The 21,751-nt window shown below is 34.3% G+C and overlaps 2 protein-coding genes across 2 annotated transcripts in view; one reads left to right on the forward strand and one right to left on the reverse strand.

Annotated features, from left to right (window-relative positions):
• Positions 1-18,184, reverse strand: LOC121367770 (tumor suppressor candidate 2-like). The gene is made up of 3 exons (XM_041492132.1): positions 17,928-18,184; positions 3,537-3,645; positions 1-1,790 (listed from the first exon to the last, which is right to left on the reverse strand). The coding sequence occupies exons 1-3, from the start codon at positions 18,056-18,058 to the stop codon at positions 1,716-1,718; spliced, it is 315 nt and encodes a 104-aa protein (XP_041348066.1). The 5' UTR covers positions 18,059-18,184; the 3' UTR covers positions 1-1,715.
• An 83-nt stretch (positions 18,185-18,267) lies between these two features.
• The window catches only part of LOC121367763 (FERM domain-containing protein 4A-like), a 179,494-nt gene continuing 176,010 nt past the window's right edge, over positions 18,268-21,751 (forward strand). Inside the window, exon 1 of the mRNA XM_041492123.1 lies at positions 18,268-18,393. The gene's annotated coding sequence lies outside the window, so the exon portion shown is untranslated. The remainder of the gene's footprint in view (positions 18,394-21,751) is intronic.

Below are 21,751 nucleotides of genomic sequence, written 5' to 3' on the forward strand. Positions count from 1 at the left end.
GGATCTTTTATATGCACCACCCCACAGACAGGATAGTCCATACCATGGCCTTTGTTACACCAGTTGTGGAGCACTGGCTAGAATGAGAAATAGCCCAATAGGTCCACCGATGGGAATCAATCCTAAATCGATCGTGCTTCAATCAAGCGCTGGTGTTGGTTATGTCATGGCTAACTATCACTACAGCTTTAACAACTGTATAATGTACATTTCTTGTTTACTGTATCTCAGATGACTTGAACTGCAGTGTCATGTACATCATGTCAACCAGCCAAGGTGTTCCAATGGTTACAATGCATGGTTCTCGTGAATCTGTATAAAACTGATGAATGAGGAACCATGGGATGGGGGGGGGGGGGAAAAGCTGCTCTACTTTTAGACCACAAAACATGTACACCCAGACGAACCCCCCACCTGCTGAAGCAAATGGTCCGCTTTCAGGACTAAAACATACAGGTTTATACATATTGAGTTTCTGGTGGTGCAAAAACAAAATAGAAAAAGAGTCCGCTTGGTTCGTTCGAACCCCCCAGGTCCAGATCACACTACGCCCCTGAAAATGTTATTTCTATGAGCCTGTACAGTGAAAAGACTGATCCGTCTGAAGATGGTATGTATCAAATGAAAGATAATATCCAAGTGTAATTAAAACTAGCATATTCTAATAATTACCGGTATGTTTTTCCATAAAGCATACTGTACATACTGTTACTACTACATTTAAGTGTATACCAGTACGTTTTTCCATAATGCATACCGTACATACTGTTACTACATTTAAGTGTATACCGGTATATCAGAGTCACACATTTTGATGGCAATGATTTTTTAGTAATGTCACAGCCGTGTATTAATATCATCTGGACTTTGTCTTCTACAGAATATACTGTTTGATTTAGTATCTGCATTCCAATCAGATGAAATCACACACTATTTGATTAACAATGAATGTCCATGTTTTTTGCATCAATCTGAATCAGAATGGTCTACATCTTCGTAACTTCCTGATCCGTTAAGCCACTAACCCTAGTTTCTAAGGTACACACCTCTCTTGTTTGGGATAAAATTAATTTTCAGCTACTACAAACAAGAGATGTACCAATGATCAATTATAATTGGAAATTTATCGGTTTGGCTATACCTATGTAATGATGGATTATAATAATCTGTAATCGACTGTGTGGGAAAATGTGAACATAATTTTTCCTTTAGCTTATACGTTGGAACTGGTTTAAATATATTGGAATTGGTGTTTGTTTTCATATGCATATATGTATATAAAAAGAGATATTAAATAGTTATTAAAGGTAAAACCAGCGATTTGTAGGGTCTACTCTGGTGAACATACCAATAGATGCTTGGTCCTTATAATTAAAGTATTTATGTTCAAATAATTCATATAATTGTATAGTCAAAAGCTGATCGATTGGTGCCAAAGGATTATAACCGATGATCGATAATAAAATTCAAACTTAATTCCCAACACAACTACAAATTGGACGACCAGGAACCCACTGGATTCACAAAAGTTGATAATTTAACCAAAACATTGTAAGAAATGTGTATGTTAACCGTTACATTGAAAATGCTGTGATAGTTTAACATATTTACACTGCCTAAAAACTAGGATTAGCGGCTTTATGCCGTCTACATGACTTCTTGGGTTTGATAGCACTGATATTCACGGAGTTGTCCTACTGCAACCAGCTCCTTCGTCATCTGGGCAGTGCCTCACACATTATAACAGGTAGGTCCACATGAAGTCGTGGATGGGAAAGCTCCACTTCTCCCTATAATTGAGAATATGAAATAAATGTACTTTAAAAAGATTGATTCCAAAAACTTCAAATCTTAAGTCACCTATTCATGATCAAATGAGAAGAAATTCATTCATAGGTGTACAGACTCCCATTTCTGCATGAGGGCAGGCTGGTTTCTGCCCAAATTAAATGAAAATGGCCGAATCTGGATAACAACATTTATTCATATTAACATTACTACCAAACAGCTATATAGGGTTGCAAATGATTCACTATGCATTTTTACATGGATTACAATTAATTTTGAGAGTAGAGTGATGGAAATACATGATACAAAGGTGTCAGGTTAGCACATTTTGCCCAAATATCTGTATCATTTTTGCCCAAATTTTATGTTTTACTCCAGCACTGGGGGGGGGGGGGGGGGGGGGGGGGGGGGGGGGGGAGGAGAGTTGACCCTGCCCACCCCCCTGTCTCATACACTTAAGAATTCTTTCTACAAAATAGAAACAAAGTTTTTGCCAAAAATACATGTAACATAAAATGTAGTTCCCCAAACTGTCTTACCCAGTGGTTTGTAAATTGAGTGTGTAAAAACAACCTACATGGAATGGAGGCATTAAAGGTCACTTGAAATGCTGGTCTGTAAATTTATAACGGAAAAAAGGATGAAGAGGGCAATTAGTCAGTCACAAGTCATTCTTTAGTGGGGCCATGGGACAACAAAAGAATTCAGATCAATGGTTCACAAATTGTACATCTCAGCAAAGACTCTTGTGATCTTTTATCATTGCTCTTGCAAATTAGAATTTGTCCTTAATATGTTTTAGACTAGATTAATAAGGACTAGCATGACTGTCAGTCATTTTCTGCTGCATTGTTCCCACTGCCAGGACCCGAGAAAGCAGTCTGGCCTTTAGATGACCCCCTGTGGGAGAACCTATTCAGCCCAAGTAAATCTGCTGCACATAGCATGTTTCAAGCTACTGGGGTCCCTGTCAGAGTGATTAAAGAAGAAGAAAAGGACTAGCCATTAACAAATTAAGGTTTTACAGGTAAAAAACACAACAAAAAAACACAATAATAAAATGAACAAACTTGAATGGTGTTGCATGCAATGATCTCTTAATAAAAATCCACATCAATTTGTCCTTAAATGAATATTATTACCTGTGGAATAAGGTTTTGATGACATATTCTCATCATGTCCTTAAATGAATATTATTACCTGTGGAATAAGGTTTTGATGACATATTCTCATCCTGTCCTTAAATGAATATTATTACCTGTGGAATAAGGTTTTGATGACATATTCTCATCCTGTCCTTAAATGAATATTATTACCTGTGGAATAAGGTTTTGATGACATTTTCTCATCATGTCGTTAAATGAATATTATTACCTGTGGAATAAGGTTTTGATGACATATTCTCATCCTGTCCTTAAATGAATATTATTACCTGTGGAATAAGGTTTTGATGACATATTCTCATCCTGTCCTTAAATGAATATTATAACCTGTGGAATAAGGTTTTGATGACATTTTCCTTAAATGAATATTATTACCTGTGGAATACTCATCCTGTCCTTAAATGAATATTATTACCTGTGGAATAAGGTTTTGATGACATTTTCTCATTATGTCCTTAAATGAATATTATTACCTGTGAAATAAGGTTTTGATGACATTTTCTCATCACACTTAAATGAATATTATTACCTGTGGAATAAGGTTTTGATGACATTTTCTCATCACACTTAAATGGATATTATTACCTGTGGAATAAGGTTTTGATGACATTTTCTCATCACAGACCGCTTGTTCACCACCACCTCTTCAAAAAACTCATGGGCTAGATCACCATCGTCATCAAAGTACATTGATCTAAATAAAATAAAACATTAATTATCTTAATGTCTGACCATGCTGAAAACCCCCCACCCAAAACTACTGCATAGTTCACTTTTTCCCAATTTTTTCTTCTTAGCAGCAAGGAATTAGTAAATTATGTTTAGTAGGCCTCTGAAAATTATATAAAAGATCCCTTGCTCCTAACTGAAAAAAGTAGTAAGTTTCCTCTGCATAGGAGCCACTATTACAAAATTCAATTTTTGTCAAAATCCCCCTGTAACGCTTCGTAACACTAGACCGTACACCCCCCCAAAAGGGTACAAAATGCTTGGAGACACTCACCCACCTACTCACAAGCAAGTCATGCGATGAGTGTAATACTATTTTAATGTAGAGTTTTGCAATTTGGGAAAGCACAGATATCAGGGTTCATACACTTAAAACATTATTATTTACCAGGACATTTAAGCACCATTTTGGTTCATTTTCCAGGACTTCTTTTTTTACATTTTCCCAGGAGTTTGAATACATTACTTGGAAAGGAATTTTTTTTTTAACGACACCCCAGTAAACTGTTTATTCACTAATTCATTTTTTGAGGCATTCAATTATTTTTTATTAAGATCAATTTATTTTTGGTCAAGATTCAGAATTATATAACTTTATATAGATGGGCCTTTTTGACTGCACGATTATTTATAAATATATTTTCAAAATAATTATTATTAAATGAAAAAAATAAAATATTATGAAATGATAAAATTCCAGGACTTTCCAGGGGGTTAAGTCATTTTTTCCCCGGAGTTTTAAGTACTTTCCAGGATGAAAATAAAACTTAAGCACTTCCAGGATTTTCCAGGATGCATGCGAACCCTGAGATATTTATTTCAACTCCATTTATAATCCTTATTGTGAGTACAAGTCTAGCTATAACTACCTACATTAAACATTGCTGTGACAGAGCGTTTATATAAAAAAAAGATAAAACATTAAAAAGTGTGTTGCATAATGCTGTTAAATACACCCACCTCTGTAATGCCACATAATGTTTGGACTTACACCCACCCCCTCAAGCGTAATATTTGAATGACCCAATACTACATGTTACAATTAATTAATTTATATTCTCTAGTGGTGTCATTCAAACAAATCAAACATGTTTTTATAATTCTGATAATGTGATGTACATGTACAAATATCACATTATCAGAAACATGTTAGTAAGCAACTTTGTTAATAAACGACCGGCCTCAGTGGCGTAGTGGTTAGGCCTTCGGTCTACAGACTGTTAGGTACTGGGTTCGAATCCCAGTCGAGGCATGGGATTTTTAATCCAGATACCGACTCCAAACCCTGAGTGAGTTGTCCGCGAGTCTCAGTGGGTAGGTGTAAACCACTTGCACCGACCAGTGATCCATAACTGGTTCAACAAAGGCCATGGTTTGTGCTATCCTGCCTGTGGGAAGCGCAAATAAAAGATCCCTTGCTGCTAATCAAAAAGAGTAGCCCATGTAGTGGCGACAGCAGGTTTCCTCTCAAAATCTGTGTGGTCCTTAACCATATGTCTGACTCATATAAAATGTGTTGAGTGTGTCGTTAAATAAAACATTTCTTTCTTTCTTTGTTAATAAACAGGGATGTGGTACAGCACCATGGCTGATGTGTTTGGGCTATTTCTCATTCCAGCCAGTGCACCACAACTGACCGTGGTATGAGCTATCATGTCTGTGGGATGGTACATATAAAAGATCCCTTGCTACCAGGGCTTTAGATATCACTAACTTAAGCACAGCAGGCTTTTTGTCTGTTCTGAGCACACCGACGTCTTTTTAGTGCATTAATGTTAATTGCTGACCAGTAAAAGGTTGTAGATGTATATGAATATTTATCCTATAACTTACCCATGATATCCATGTCATAAACCCATGTGATAATTTACTTTATTAACCCGGTTAATAATGGTATGCAAATTTGCAAGGTCTCTAGATAATGTGTTGTTGTGGATGGGTCATTTGCTTACAAGCAAACAAGACCCGTGTACCTGAGCATAATGTTTTCAAATATTTGTTTAAAATGCGTGACGTCAAACTAATCTGTGCTAATCGTGATAACGTCATATTATCGATGGTGGTGACTTCAGTACTGTGATTTACTAAAAAACTGAATTAAAATGTTATTTTAGAAGTCTTATAAAATAAATAGAATTCGCAACTCGTGTTTTTTAATATGTAAAATATCAACCTCGTCTAGTTAATCGGTATTTGTCTCGGCATAACCTCGACAAATACCAATTAATATCGACTTGGCTGATATTTTTCATATTAAAAAATACTTGTGACGAATCCTCTATATATTCAGAAATCCATTCAACGTTAAGTTATTTGAATCTAATTACAGCCAATGATTTTGTAGCAAAATGTTTTGAAGTTGACATGTTTGTAGCATGGGTCCCTGGTGATTCGATGGTCTTAATAATTGTATTAGTATATTTTTAAAATGCTTTGTAATTTTATTATAAGTATTAGCTGAAGAAACTATTTAATTGTTACTTGAACCAACAATGCAGAAAAATCGACATATATGATGCAATCAAAATTATACACATGCTTACAATCGGCCTACCCCCACTCATTAAACGAAAAAACATAACTCTATTGAATAGTGTTATTTATTATTTTCAAGTATAGAAGCACAAAACGTCATAAAAACAAAGTATATAACTGGAATTTGCATGGTTGAATTTATGTCTTGAAGCAATCAATAAAACAGGAACTGGTTTTATAATTATTTTTATTGATTTATTGGTCAACATATTGCTGCATGGTGTTTAAAATATTGTTTGCAATATAAGGTGGGACAATCTTTCTTCTTCTTTTTTAAATAGCTTTGGTCTTTCTATTTTATTTTTTTATCTAAATATTCTTTTAATATTTATTAAAATATAATACTGACTATATACATTGTAGTAATAGTCACATTTTTAAAGAAAAATTCTATTGTTCTACATCCTTAGTTTTAGCGCTCTTATTTGCTTCCATAGAAAAACAATTGATGTGTGACCTCACATTTTTACTGACATCACTAACTAGTACGTCAAAATAAACATGGACATGCAGATGACACTTTGATATATATTTTGGACATGATCGCCATTAATTAAGAAAACTACAAATGTTTTAATTGACATACGGGTCATGTGTTTTTGGCCTATTTTGGTTCCTGTGTAGAAAAAAATATTTTTAAGGTAAGATGCAACAAAGAATTGAATATACTTAAAATTTCTTAGCTACTTGACTGTCAACGCATTTTACTGTGAGACTTGGATTGTAAACAAATGGTAGGTGGCTTATTACTTCAAAAAGGGGGGAAATCCCAAATGGCACGACTGAATACAGACAAGGACTCAACAGGGTGAGAGTATACTTAATTTGTGCGTGTTTATTTTGGGCACAGCCTTATCACCTCAGCTTTGGTACAATCTAAAGCCCTATATCAAAATAAACAAATGTTCGACACCCAATAGCCGATGATTAATAAATCAAAGTGCTCCAGTGGTGTTTAAAAAAAAAAAATTTTTTAACCTTGTTTTGTTAATAAACATTTGGATTTTATTCACAATGTCAAAGTAAAGCTTCACCGAAATCGGTTTTGTAAAATTTGATAACCAGTGTTTCTGCTAGAAATATATTTTTGGATATGGTGCTATGGAATTGAATGCAACCACAGTCAAAATGGGGTATGGGAGGCCTCCCACAGAAAGAAAATGTGTTAGATTTAGGGTTAGGGTTAAGAAAAGCATATGATAATGATAAAGAGTAATTAATTTTGCCCTGTATTAAAGATGCAGATCCCAGTTTAAACTCGTAAAAATGGACACGAAGTTTAGTTAATCTACAAACTTGTAGTACACTTGGATAACAGAGTGAAACAAAGAATCTGTGATGTTAAAACCGGAAAATATCCTTAAAAATAGACTAGAACTTGAATCAATAACTGCTACTTCTCAGATCCATGTGTGTTTTTAAAAATATGAAAAATGCATTTTGTGATAAATTAAAGACAACAGGATGACCAGAAACACTTCGGTTCTACAGCAATGGATAATCAAAACAATAAAATATACGTAATGTTTGATTTAATTTTCAGTGACCATAAACGGCTCTAATAGTGAAAAATATGCTGTAGCATTTAAAAACTAGCGTCTGTCCCTTTAAATAAACATACAATATTTTTGCAATAATGTCAGGCCTTTGAAAATTGTGATCTAGTGATAGTTTCGTTCGCACGCCACATGTGTCAGTATAGTTTGCGTAACCCATTTTTCATTCGCGTACTGAATTTATGAGATCATTTACATATTCTTGATGGGTTACCTATAAACGAAATGGGTTTCCTGAATTTTTTCTTGTGTAACCCATAAATGGTTTATGCAAATTTTTAATTCTCAGAGGTCTGAATGTGCATTAAATATTGTTGAATATGCAAACCAGTCGGAGTCCAAAAGCCTTGCCTGATCATTCCGTTAAAATGGACTTGACAATTCATTATATAATAGATTACCGTTTATCCCATAATATGATCTCCCCAATATAAAACCATTTTTAATAAGTGGACGTAATAGCGTAGTTTCATTATAATATTAATAAATAAAATGACACCAATGATGTAGACATCCACTTTAAATTTCGTCACAATTATTTATGGACAGTGAAGCTGAGATTGGTTCGAGTTGTTTAAACACTAGGGCAAGTTGGTAACTTTGGTGGGGATGGGGGACAAGTTGACTAAACAGTTCGGGTCGAGATGACTAACAGAATCCCTTGTTTACAACGAGTTTACAAGTGGCTGCACATTAAATTTTTATTTTTAAAACTTTCAAGTAGGCCTGTGTATAGGATTAATTTAAATTTATCACAAATGAATGTAAAAATAGCAAAATATGACATTAGAGGGTTTTCGAGATGTTTCGGCCCCGCTACACCGTGGCACGTGAACCGACTTCTGGTAACCTCAGATTTCGAAATATTGTTCCCTGTATATGGAAATATAAGTAGAACAAGCACAAAACAATTTATTGCAATTTATCAAATTGTATTTACACAACAACAAAAAATCAGTTTAATAATTATATGTTAATTTTTGGATTATCAAAGCTAAATACAGTTTTGGTTGGTTGTCTCTTATTTATTCTTTAAAACTCGCATATTATGTTCAATTAAAAATAATAATAATAATAACAAAAAGAGAGAAAGAAAGAAAGAAAGAGAACGAGAGAAAGAATTACAATACTAACGATAAAATTTAATAACAAAACACAAATGACTGAATAATTTGATTTAATAAAATAACAATAACCGGGGCCGAAACGTCTGGGACCGAATCATGACGTGGTTTTTACCTACCGGCCTCGGTGGCGTCGTGGCAGGCCATCGGTCTACAGGCTGGTACGTACTGGGTTCGGATCCCAGTCAAGGCATGGAATTTTTAATCCAGATACAGACTCCAAACCCTGAGTGAGTGCTCCGCAAGGCTCAATGGGTAGGTGTAAACCACTTGCACCGACCAGTGATCCATAACTGGTTCAACAAAGGCCATGGTTTGTGCTATCCTGCCTGTGGGAAGCACAAATAAAAGATCCCTGGCTGCCTGTCGTAAAAGAGTAGCCTATGTGGCGACAGCGGGTTTCCTCTAAAAAAATCTGTGTGGTCCTTAACCATATGTCTGACACCATATAACCGTAAATAAAATGTGTTGAGTGCGTCGTTAAATAAAACACTTCTTTCTTTCTTTCTTTGGTTTTTACCTAGGTAACCAATTGTTCGGTTACGTGAATTATATTTGTGTAACCCATGAGCAACCTGATCAGTTACCTCCAAGTTAGTTGAAATTACATTTCAAATGCATAATTTTTAATTCAAACATAAAGTTAAAACAAAATGCTATATAACTGTAAATAAAATGTGTTGAGTGCATCGTTAAATAAATCATTTCTGTCTTTCTGGGTTTTTTTTTTCGTTTTGCAGTGGCCATGCTACTTTCACTTTATCGATGGCACTTCTATACTACAGTAACTTTCCAAATGTTTTTAAAGCTCATTACGCGATGTTAGTATTTTTCAACTTTTGTGACATTTTTAGATTCATGTTTACGTTAAAACTGTTTTCAACATTGTAACATTATAGGCAATCCAATATTATTTCCAAAATACTTTTACTTTTCTTCTTAGTCAAATCAAACTGAAATTATTTACTTTACAAGAAACATGTTTGTTGGTAATGGGACGGACTATAGTTTAGAATGGTCGCAAGTTACATCTGTTGCAATATAAGGTTGTCTACTGGTTTGCTGCGCATTAAGTATCTAAAAATCAGCCTAAAACATTTGTCGGAATACTAGTAGTAGTAGTGTCTGCGTGAATAAACTTCCAGTAATCGTGAAGTGTGCAAGTTTTAATTTCTGAACATCTACAGGTTACAACGTAACCAATTTGCAGTTCGCGTAAATTAAATTTTGCGTAACCGACACGCGAACAGAACAGTGGTTCGCATGAAATATTGTGCCCAGCATATAGACCCTTCCCATAATAGGGGCACTTTACATGTGGCTAGAATTGGAACCACTGATGTTTGAAGTCAGTAGGGGTTACATGTGTACAGAAATTAAGTACGATCACAAAGAATGTTTTCTCTGTGGAGCACTCACTCTGGGTTTGGAGTCAGTATCTGGATTAAAAATCCTATGCCTTGACTGGGATCCGAACCCAGTACCTACCAGTCTGGAGACCAATGTCTTAACCACTGCGTCACCGAGGCTGGTAGGTAAATTGAAAGTAGCATCATTAAGACATGTTCTAGTTCAGTTCAGTTCAACTTTATTTTCGTGCTTATTTCCCATTAAAATTCAACCAACATTACCAAGCTGTCCTGAGCACACCTCAGTGTTCTAGCATTTAAAACAAACAGCAAAAATCCCAGAACCTAGTCTGAGTTGTTTGTGATGGCATCGTGGGTTAGGTAAGTTCTGTCTTGTATCACTCTCTATCGTTTGAATCGTTAGTAAAACAATGTTAAAATGCAATATACAAACATGAAAGTCTAAACATATTAAACGTAAGTTTTGCTTCCTAAAATGTATGGCTTGCGGTGAGCTCATATGGAACACTTACTTGTATGGGGGAAAATGCAGTGAACTCGTATGGAAATCCACAAGTGAACTCGTATGGAAGACTTACTCATATGGGGGAAAATGCAGTGAACGCGTATGGAAATTACAAACTGATATATCCAATACTGTATAGCAACTTGTGTGTAGTTTTTATGCAGAGTTCGACAAATCTGCTAGCCCGATGTCCGCGGCTAGTGACAATCTAATTAAAATTAGCTCCACTATTACATGTGGATCTAACACCAGCCAGTTGGAGCTCATGTCCACCAATCAAAACCTTACTTGCAGAATCCTGCCAGTGATTTAAAAATAATTTGAAAACATTCCGAATTATCCTGAGGGTATACGACATGTTTCGTGTGAATTACGAATGCCTTAAAACATGTTTTATTTTATAAAATAAATAATTTGTAATGTAAAACTGAAGACTGATTTAGTTGGGGCTTTTTATAAATAAATAAATAATTTTTAATGTAAAATTGAAGACTGATAACCCACCCCGTACGTATTGGTATGGTTCGCTGTACTGCGGCCACTAAAATAGACTAGCCCGATATTTTTAGAATTTGTATGATCCCAAATAACGTTATAAAAGGCGAAGTGTGATTGGTCAATATTTAAATTATTATTTACAGACGAAATGTTACCTAGACATTGGGGACTACACAGTGTTGTTAGCAATCCGATTAAAATTAGTTCAACTGGTCTAAATAAGGCATTCGTAATTCACATGAAACATATCGTATACCCTCAGGATAATTCGGAATGTTTTCAAATTATTTTTAAATCACTGGCAGGATTCTGCGAGTAAGGTTTTGATTGGTGGACATGAGCTCTAACTGGCTGGTGTTAGATCCACATGTAATAGTGGAGCTAATTTTAATTAGATTGGGCTAGTGAGAAACGCAAAACATGCATGGATTGTTTACGGTTTCTGTCGCAGGAAATAAGTCCAATGACATGCATGTTTTGATTGGCTGGGCAAGTTACGTGGTAGTTAATCTTGCACATAATGTTTTAGGCTAAGAAACTCTAATTTAATTTTTATTTTCTATATCAAATTATACATGTTTATAGTAATTAAATTGCACTAAATATTTATATCTATATATTGTAATATGGCAATTCCACGCTAAAGTGGACATGGAGTGAAAAAATCTAATCATGTTATTCCTTATATATTAAGATTGTTTTTAATGTAAAAATGTCTGGAAAATCCAAATCTGATAAGTAAAATATTGTAAAATAAATGGATGTGTTTGACGTTAGCTATTTTATGAGGATACCATCACACTGAAAATATGACACTTCCGTAATACCAACTATGAATTTATGTACAGCAGCCATGTAATTGAAGGTAATATTCTTTTTATTAGTGTTTTTGTTTTACCACTAACAAAGTACTACACTTCATAATCCACTTTAATGAACAAAATTATTTTTTTAGATTTAGGGGAAATTAGAAAACATACAATCAGTTTGTAATTCCGTTACCGAAAACAAACAAAAAGTTAGACTGTATTATTCATTTACCGTATATCTTCGCCTGTAAGTCGATCTCGGCTATAAGTCGAGTCCCTAATTTCAAGCCCTGAAAACGTATTTTTTTATTGACCCGTTTATAAGTCGACCCATGAAAAACTACTTCTAAAAAATGAAATATTTCTTATTTTCAGCACATGAGAACAATAATATTTGAACAAAAGAAAATTATTTTACAAACTTCGGTTTTCACGTTTTGTACATCACAATATAATCAGACTATTCCAATCAAACTATCATTATTACATAGCATCAAAACGAAATATTCCCTTAGTAGAGAGTGAAAGCTGTTTGACTGTTATTGTATAGTATTGTACAGATGGTTTTGTGCACAGACAACAACTTTATTTATAAACACTGACAACAGATCACTACGATAAAACTGAAAGTATCACGTTTTGCCGCCATATTAATACATGTAAGGAGGATAACTCTGGAAAGTACACTGGTTTTTGTACCAAATGATGTGTGTCCCTATTGCCCTAGATAGTGAACTGCAGAGATCAGTCTATTTTAAGGGAAAGCTCAGTAATATTCATGAAGTTAATCACCGCCAAAACATTGTTTGAACAACCATTAATACCAGTGACCAGATTTCAAAATAAACTCAGGCAGCAGGTAGTTAGTATTGTTTACATTTTTACTATTAGTGATGACTGTTAATTTAACTAAGTGGACTGTTGTCTTGGCATGTGAGTGAGATCGTACGCCTTTTTGCATAACCAAAACCGTTGTAATGCCAAAAAAAAATAGGTTATAAAAAATAAATGTGTCAAATTAACATATTTGAGTATAAATACATGGCATACTTCAACAATAAAACTTGTAAAATAATCCTCAAAACAGTAAAAAAAATTGGTGAATTTTTTTTACCCTCTTATAAGTCGACCCCCCAAGTTATAAAATAATTTTTGGGTGAAAACAATTCGACTTATAGGCGAAGATATACGGTATATGTAATCAAGGAATCAACTCATATTCTCTGAGTATATGTTAATGAACATAATCAGACACATTTACTTTCAAATTCATACATTATTAGTAAAATTATATAGCTGTAAACATATGTAATTCCGTAGTTCATCAAGATAAACGTCTCCGGCACGATATTTATTACTGTGATGTTTATTGCTGTGCCGTAACGTTTATCCATTGGATCGAATTTTCCATTTGCAATCACGATTTAATAAAATCAGGCATATGTGCTTTATTTAAGAGCCTCAACACGTACAACAACATATTTTAATAAATTTTAGACAAAAATATTAAGTACAATACCTTTGGTAACCTTTCCAGGATTAGATGTTTGAAGATGACACATTTAAACATTTGAAAACTATTTTTATCCTGGCACATCGAAAATGCGGAATGAAAATTTTGCGGAACGAGAATTATTCGTATCAAGCATTTTACGTAAAAAGAAATATTGCGGAACTGAATGGAATTGATTATTAAATTTATTTATTTTGTTATTTTTGTTTCTACATATGTGCTTTGTGTGGGTTGCATTATAAGCATTGTTAATAATATTATCACATTAAAGTTTTGGGGTGTATTATTATTTTTTATTATTATTAAAAAAATAATGATTGTTAGTACAGGTCATTACTTATTTTAAGGCCTTCATTTATTTACTTTTTCCAAAATTATTATTTCCTTTAGTAATTGTTTTTAAATATTATTATTACAGGCCATTGCTTACATGTGTTTCAAAGGTTTTTTTCTTCTTTTTTTCTCTTCTTTTTTGTTTTAATTTCATTTCTTTTTTTTAGCTATAATTACTGGTCATTAGTTATTTTAGGAGTTTTATTCAGTTAAATTTAATTGTTATTATTAATTTATTATCAATTAATTGATTTTTAAACAATATTATTCATTAATTAAGTTTATTTATTTATTATTATAAAACGTGATATTCCATTAAATATCGTGGAATAAACTCGTGAACCCGAGACGAATAATAATAAAAATAATCCGATTCCACCAACAGTTTTCAATCACATTTTAAATATGCTCACAATGGCCGGCGGGAATATTCGAGATTTTGTTCGTAACTGAAAATTGGATTAATGCAGGATTACTATTTGGACAAACTGTCTATTTATGCGTAAAACGTGACTCGGGAAGTTTTCTTTATACAGTAAGTGTTTATATTTATTGGTACATCTCATATTTCGCCACGAAATAATTAATTCCATGGTTGTATCGATTCCGCCTGAAATCTGGGCGGAAACTGCACGCTTGTTTTTGCTGTTCAAGTTGTAAACATCGGGTCCAATAAATGTCAAAATGTTAAAAAAAGGACCGTAGATGTTTACCTTGGTGAACTAGTAATTCCGTTACCATAGGTTTGTAATTCCGTTACCATCTTAGGTATATATTGTCAAGAAACACTTTAATATAAACCTACATAGTACTAAAATGCTACACTCTTATCCATATACACCAATACATCAAGTGATGTAACAATAGGAAGATATACAAAATCTTTTTTAAAAATCCATATGGTAATAGTACTAGTAGTGGCTCCAAATGCATTTGCAGAACACCCATAGCAAATATAAATGTCATCCATTAACAATATAGAAATTAAGGAAATCTGATCAACTTTAACCAAACAGTACTACTTAAAAGCTTCATTATAAATGCTGACTAAACATCTGCAATATCCATGACAAAATTCACGTTATAATCGAAACCTACTAGAATTATATCGGGGCTCAAAATATGGCCTGCCATTATTATTTTTTTTAAATAGCAGGCCAAAAAAATATATGGCCTGCTGTGAAACAAAAATGGCCTGCTGTAAATAAGACAGCACAACGTGAATGTAGGGTTTGGGACAATGTGTGGAAAATTATGACCTCTGATGTGTAGTTTAGAGCATTATAAAATTAAAATGTAACAGAATTATGAGCTCGGCCTCAGCTAAATAGAAGATGAGATGATCGTACGTACATCTGTTTTTTGAAAAATGACGCGATTTTGAGTTAATTTTAGCAGGTGAATGGTTATTTCACTTGCAAGATTTAAAAATAGACTTCTTTTCACTTTTTACAGGCCGCTATTTCAAGCCCTGTACATATATCTTTAAACATATATAGGGTCCAGAAAGTGGAAATGTAACATAACATATTTACTTGAAGCAAACTTTAATGTTACTTTATCCAAAGGCATTTATTGACTGTACATGTATTTAATAATTTATATTTAAATTACAGGATATCCAGAAAATGGAAAGTATCATTCTAATTACCAACATTATGCTTTTAAATGTATATAATGGGCAAAAAGAAAGCAACCGTTTTATAGTGTTAATCCTGTCTTTACAAGGAAATCTAATCTGAGTAAAATTCTTAAAATGGAAAGATGGCATGTTTGGTTGGCCAAAGAAGAAAATACTGGTGTTTTGAATGTTGTCATGTATGTTACCATAACCTCAGATAGATGAGGAATTTTATTATTAGGCATGATATCTTTCACTTATCATAATACAATCTAGATGTTTGACGGTCAGTCTATATAATTTTAATTGGCCTGTGTTCCTTTGACCTGGTGTAATTCTCTTTGTTATTAACAATGTAACTGTTCAATAATTTTTTTCAATTGCTGTCAAACATTTTAAACATTTACAATGTAATATGTACACAGTTTAGCGCTAGTTTAAATCTCCACTCATATACATGTACGTGTACATGATACCGATATTGAAACTAGTTATCATTTTAAATATTAATATGAATGCTTAAAACAAGTATACTGAATTATTATTTAACTTATAAAATTATGCAACATATTTGCAAATCAAATTTAAAGTAAATAAATATTGCTTTTCAACAGTAAATTCAGAGCGGTAATTCCGTTACCGAACTGTGTAATTCCGTTACCGGCATTCAATGTTGTACAACAAAATTATGAAAAGATAATTTGTAATATAATTTCTATTTTGTTAATCACAAGTCATTAGGTCATCATTCCATCATGAAGATAAATAATTATTTCATCATACTTCACAGAGTTTGTTGATGTTTTGCGGTGTCCGTAAAAATGGTGTCCGTTTTTACGTAATTCCGTTACCAAACTTTAATTAAGTACTCATGCACTACACGTTGCAGTAGGGAGTCTCACTTGTGCCCATGACAAGCACTAGTGCAGTACTAGTGTATTACATAGTTACATCATTATGACAATTTTTCTTATGTGGACTAGCTGAGTTTAATGCCTGAAATATCTCTCCAACTCGTAATTCCGTTACCGTGGAAATTAATTGCCCAATATCAAGAACTGTAAAGTACACAGTTGTAACCGATAGGTGACCATGGGTAACACGAAAATAGGTGACTGCCGTTGACGCACAAACTGTGGTTGACGCGCAAATAATTGAGTGATGGTGACATAAATAAGAAGCATGTATACAAAACAAGTGTCAAAATACACATTTAAGACAAATATCAAAGTATATCTGCATATCCATACATCCCAATACGAGTTCACCGTTATTTTGTACATACGAGTTCGTTTTCCATACGAGTTTTCCGTTCATACGAGTTAGTTTCCATACGAGTTCACTGCATCCCAAATGGGGTTACAGCGAAAACGGAACCGTGCCAAAACGGCCCCAGGCGAAAATGGAATCAAATTGGACAAAACGGAACCTGTGTTGGCTAAAACAGTACCAAAATCTGTGGACAAAACGGAACCTGCGTTGGCTAAAACGGCACCAAAATCGATGGCTAAAACGGCACCGAAATCAAAACCTATTTATCTCGCATTCCCAATGAGAAAACAATATATGCTATTATAACATGATTGCTCATAGTTCATTTTTATGTGAATTAAATAAATGAAATTGTTTATATAAATGAGTGTTGTTATTTTTGGGCTACATAGTAAGGGCCTCGATTAGTGACGTCAAGCATCATCTTAGCACGTGCTCAAGCTAAAAATAACAGTAACAGTTGTACTGAAGGCACTAATTTACTTTATTACCTTTTTAAACACAGCAACAACTAACAGATCTCATGAAGGAAGTCAGACGTAATAAAGTAAAATGATGTTTATTTATTTACAAAACAAGCAATCGATTGTTGTGTACTTAACCAAGCAAGCCTGGCAAGGCTGTGCAGTGAACATCGTGAGCTTTGATGTTTTGTCTGCGACACTCCGGCTAGACGGAATCGGTGATGGGGATTAACAATTTGCAATACAGGTGTAATTCTAGTAACTTAAATGCTTGATAATCAAGTCTACAGTAATAACTCAAAAGATTTGGTAAGTCTTAATTCCTATCGTAGCACAATCCAGGGTTTCACATGTTGAATAATACGATTTCGAACGGCTTTATTCGGCAATAAACCTAAGTCATGATTTTTAATTTCTCTCTCTCTCTCTCTCTATTATGTGTGGTTCCGTTTTAGCCACAATCGGTTCCGTTTTCGCCAACAAAAATGGTTCCGTTTTGGTAGCGGTTCCGTTTTAGCCTGATCCCCCCAAATGTATCAGTGCTATCACCATATCATTTATATATTGTATTAGGGGCCGAAACGTCCTAACACCCTTTGAGGCAGTCACTCCTTAAGTCATAAATGAGTAAAACTTGTATTTCTAACCCTTGTCTGGTGTACACAAAAGGTGTCGCTCCATGATATGCATTTTTTTCATCTGTCAATGCATTTCTTCCAAGCATCCATGACACTGGACGCACAAGTTTAGATGCTAAAGAAGATGTTGTTTGTCCCATCGTGCTGGACGACCTCTGACGTTTACAACACTACCTTTCATAAATGGATTCTTTTCGTATCTAAACAAAAATTAGATACCACGTCCTTAGAAAATATCACGTTTTTTAGATGTCTGTCTCAGTACATCGAAAAAATAAAGGGAGATAACCTTTATTTGCAAACAGGAATTATTTATTGCGCATGTGTAATTTGAGCGGAAGTAATAAAGATTAAATCCAAAGAAAGGGGAATAGGTATCCTGACGATTTATTTCAAAATGACGACTTTTCTGTCCATTGAAAGGGAAGATTATGACAAAACCTGAAATTTCACAACACTTCAACGTTTATAAAAGGTATATTATTAATTATTACTTTATTTCCGTCGTCAATAGGAGCCCCTAAAACTTCAAAAGCCAAGGCGGGTTAGGGCCAAAGCTTCATCAGGTTTTGAACTCTGAACTTCCAAGTAACAACTTGTTGATTCCACGAGGTTGTGAATGTGTTCAAGACTGAGTTTTGAGTTGACTAGATTAAGTGTAATACCGAAAGTTGCATAGAAATGTTGTTACAGTGGTTGGTTTAATAGATAGTAAAAATAAAGTTTTGGGATTGGCCAACAGGCTGACACCCCTGCCCTATTATTAAAGTCTCTCCCACTCCTAGTATTTTATAAAAATACAATATTATCTATAGTCAGCATGACATACATGGCAATTCCAAAACTAATATATTTGGAGAGAAGGAAAGAAGGAAGAAAACTAAAGAACTTCAGAAGGAATGGATACAGTGATTTAGGTAGGGTGTAGCTCAGTCAGTGCAGTGACTTACAGAATTAAATCATTGTTAACTTTCAATGGACTCCCCTACCCCATTCCCAACCTGGATGCAGGGTTTAACCTTAACAGTAGCCCTAAGGAATTTTGGCTACCTATTTCTTGCTCGGGCTACCAGATGACTAAACCCAGTAGTTCACTGAGCTACTAAATTTTGTTTGCACATCTCGGTGTGCGATTTTGGTTTAAAAAATTAAGTGTCATAAAGGCTCCAGGTGCGGATGCAGGATTTCTGAAAGTGGGGAGGGGTGTCCAAATGTGATGACTGATCTCTCCTTTTACACAGGACAGTTAATATAATCATGTTTCCCCTTGAAAGTTATGGTTGGTTTTCAGAAGGGGGGGGGGGGGTTCTGGACCCTCCTTCCCCCCCCCCCCCCCCCCCCGGATGGACTCCATGTTTGCAAATCTTTCGAGCCTGCCACCAACCCAGCGAGTCCTGCCATGTATCTCCAGTAGAACAAAAGATACACTAAATGTTTTGCATGGAAAAGATTGCTATATTTAAACACCTAAAACCCCCACCTAAAACAACATGTTTTAGAGTAAACTAGATTTTTGTGGAAAGTACCCAGACCACCAAACACATACTGAATAACAAGAAAAATGCGTAATTTTAGAGGTAATTGATTATTCCTGCTAACACTTGGGGCAGCCATTTTGTTTCGTTTTTGTACGTCCGGTGGTATAGCTTGGGGCAGTGACGTCAGCTCCGTCCAAGCTCTATGCACAGTGTAAACAAACACTCTAATTTATGACAAGGACTCGCTGATTTGTAAAAGAACATAAATGAATGTATAATAAACTATTTAACTAAATATATTTCAGTTTGCATCAATAGAAAGGTTAAAAATCCAAAGAAAAAAACATATTATAAGCCCTGTATGATACGTTCGAAGCAAAAACGACCCCACTCAATACCCAAGTGATAATTTTCTTTTCTTTGGGACTACGTATTGGTCAGTTTTGTCATTTTAGATGGGAAAGTCTACTTAATCAGGGTTACAGAATTTCTACAGACAGCTGGACTGCTGGTAAAGTCCATTACGAGGTTAAATCACAATACCCTGTGTCTTAATAAAAGAGGCACGTCCTGTCTCAACAGTGTCTGAGGACCGTCTAAATATACACCTGTCAATCAAGAACCACAGGTACAGTCACAGAAAGAAAAGACCCAATTAAGCAAGAAAACACTCCGACTGTTATTTCAGTACGTGGGTTAATTTACATACAAACCATAATACAGTTATTTCAACACTTTGACAATGGTGGTTTATTTTGTATTAAATATAATATATAATTGTTGCTGGCTTACTGGGATGGCTATTATTACAGAATATTGCGATGCATCCACAAAAATCAGGTATGTTTTGTTTTTTCAGTTCAAAGACTAATTCCTGACATGACACGTTAGGTATTACGTACTAGTAACCACCAGCTCTCCAGAGGGCGTATTCACTGGGATGGTACAAAATGGCTGCGCCCTTATATATAATAGCCGTCACATTTAACCATTTTATTAATTAACTATACGATTATACCTGTTGATATTAAGCAATAATGTGCATTATATATCGTTGAATATGCATACCAGGTCAAATGCCTTGATTGTCCCCTCCTTTAAAGAAAAAAATCATCTTTTTTTCTTTAAATTATATAGCTACCAATTTTTACTAAGGGCTACCAGATTTCATATTAAAATATCTTGCTGCTTGTATCTGTAATGAGTAGCTAATTAACCTATGACTCACAGCAGGGATCAAAATAAGCATACCATATATCTACACCTATAAGTCAAATTTGTTTCATCAAAATATCATTTTATAACTTGGGGAAGGGGTCGAATTATAAAGCAGGGTTCCTTACAGAGAGTAAAATGGGTATGGCACCATACCCAGATTTTTTTGCAGATTTTTTTTTTTTTTTAAAGTGAACCTTTTGACAAAATTAATTACTCTTATCATTACTGTATGATTTTCTTAACCCTAAGTTTAACCCAATTTTTTTCTGAGGGAGGCCTTCCCCTATTGACTGTGGTTGCTTTTAATTCATAGTGCCATACCCAAAACTATCTTTCTGGCATAAACACTGTAAAGGGGTCAGAATTTTGGGGAATGTATTGCACATTTTTACTGTTGAATTATCCCAGTATTTATATGTACTCAAATGAGTTAATTTGTCAAATTAGTTTTTATAACTTTTGTGTTTTTGGCATTAGATCAGTTTTGATTGTAAAATGTGTCATGAAAAGATAAACTGATCACACGCTCAGAGTAAGACAACAGTCCACTTAATTAAAATAACAACCATCACTAACAGCAAAATTATAAACAGTGCTAAGCACCTGTTGCCTCTATTTATTCTTCAATCATAAATACTAGATTAACCAGACATACGTTATTGTCAATATTCTACTTTTTACGTAATCATCTGTAGAAACCTTTTTAAACCCTTTGTTTAAACCCTTTTAACTTCTTTGTAAATAAAGTTTATTTAACCATCAATTAAGTATTTTTAGCTAATCATCTGTATAAACATTTTTAACTTTTAAAACTTTAAAAAAAAACCCACTCGTCCACTCCCTCGTTCCGAGTACAGTTTCTGGCTCTAGTCAGAAATAGTGCTCGAAACGAGCGTGCTTGAACATTAAATTGATATAAGCACGTTAATTCATACATACATACATACATTCTCAATCTGATCACTGGAATTAATTGTTGTTCAAGCAATCTTTTGTACAAAATATGTATAACCAAACCGTTCATGATCAGCTTCATGAATATTAATCAGCTTTCACTAAAAATAGCTTAGACTGAAACAGGAAAGAGGTCATTTTGGTGCGAAAGCCAGTGTGTTGAATGCTAACTAAGTCATTGTT

This window comes from Gigantopelta aegis, chromosome 3, assembly GCF_016097555.1.
Source record: "Gigantopelta aegis isolate Gae_Host chromosome 3, Gae_host_genome, whole genome shotgun sequence".
Lineage (NCBI taxonomy): Eukaryota > Metazoa > Mollusca > Gastropoda > Neomphalida > Peltospiridae > Gigantopelta > Gigantopelta aegis.

Excerpts from the sequence above, each read along its gene's own strand:
- LOC121367770 (XM_041492132.1), bottom strand. The coding sequence starts at position 18,058 with ATGGGACAAACAACATCTTCTTTAGCATCTAAACTTGTGCGTCCAGTG. Across the intron at positions 3,646-17,927 it reads TTTGTGTACACCAGACAAGG|ATCAATGTACTTTGATGACG; the intron begins GTTAGAAATACA and ends TATTTTATTTAG. Across the intron at positions 1,791-3,536 it reads ATCAAAACCTTATTCCACAG|GGAGAAGTGGAGCTTTCCCA; the intron begins GTAATAATATCC and ends TCTCAATTATAG.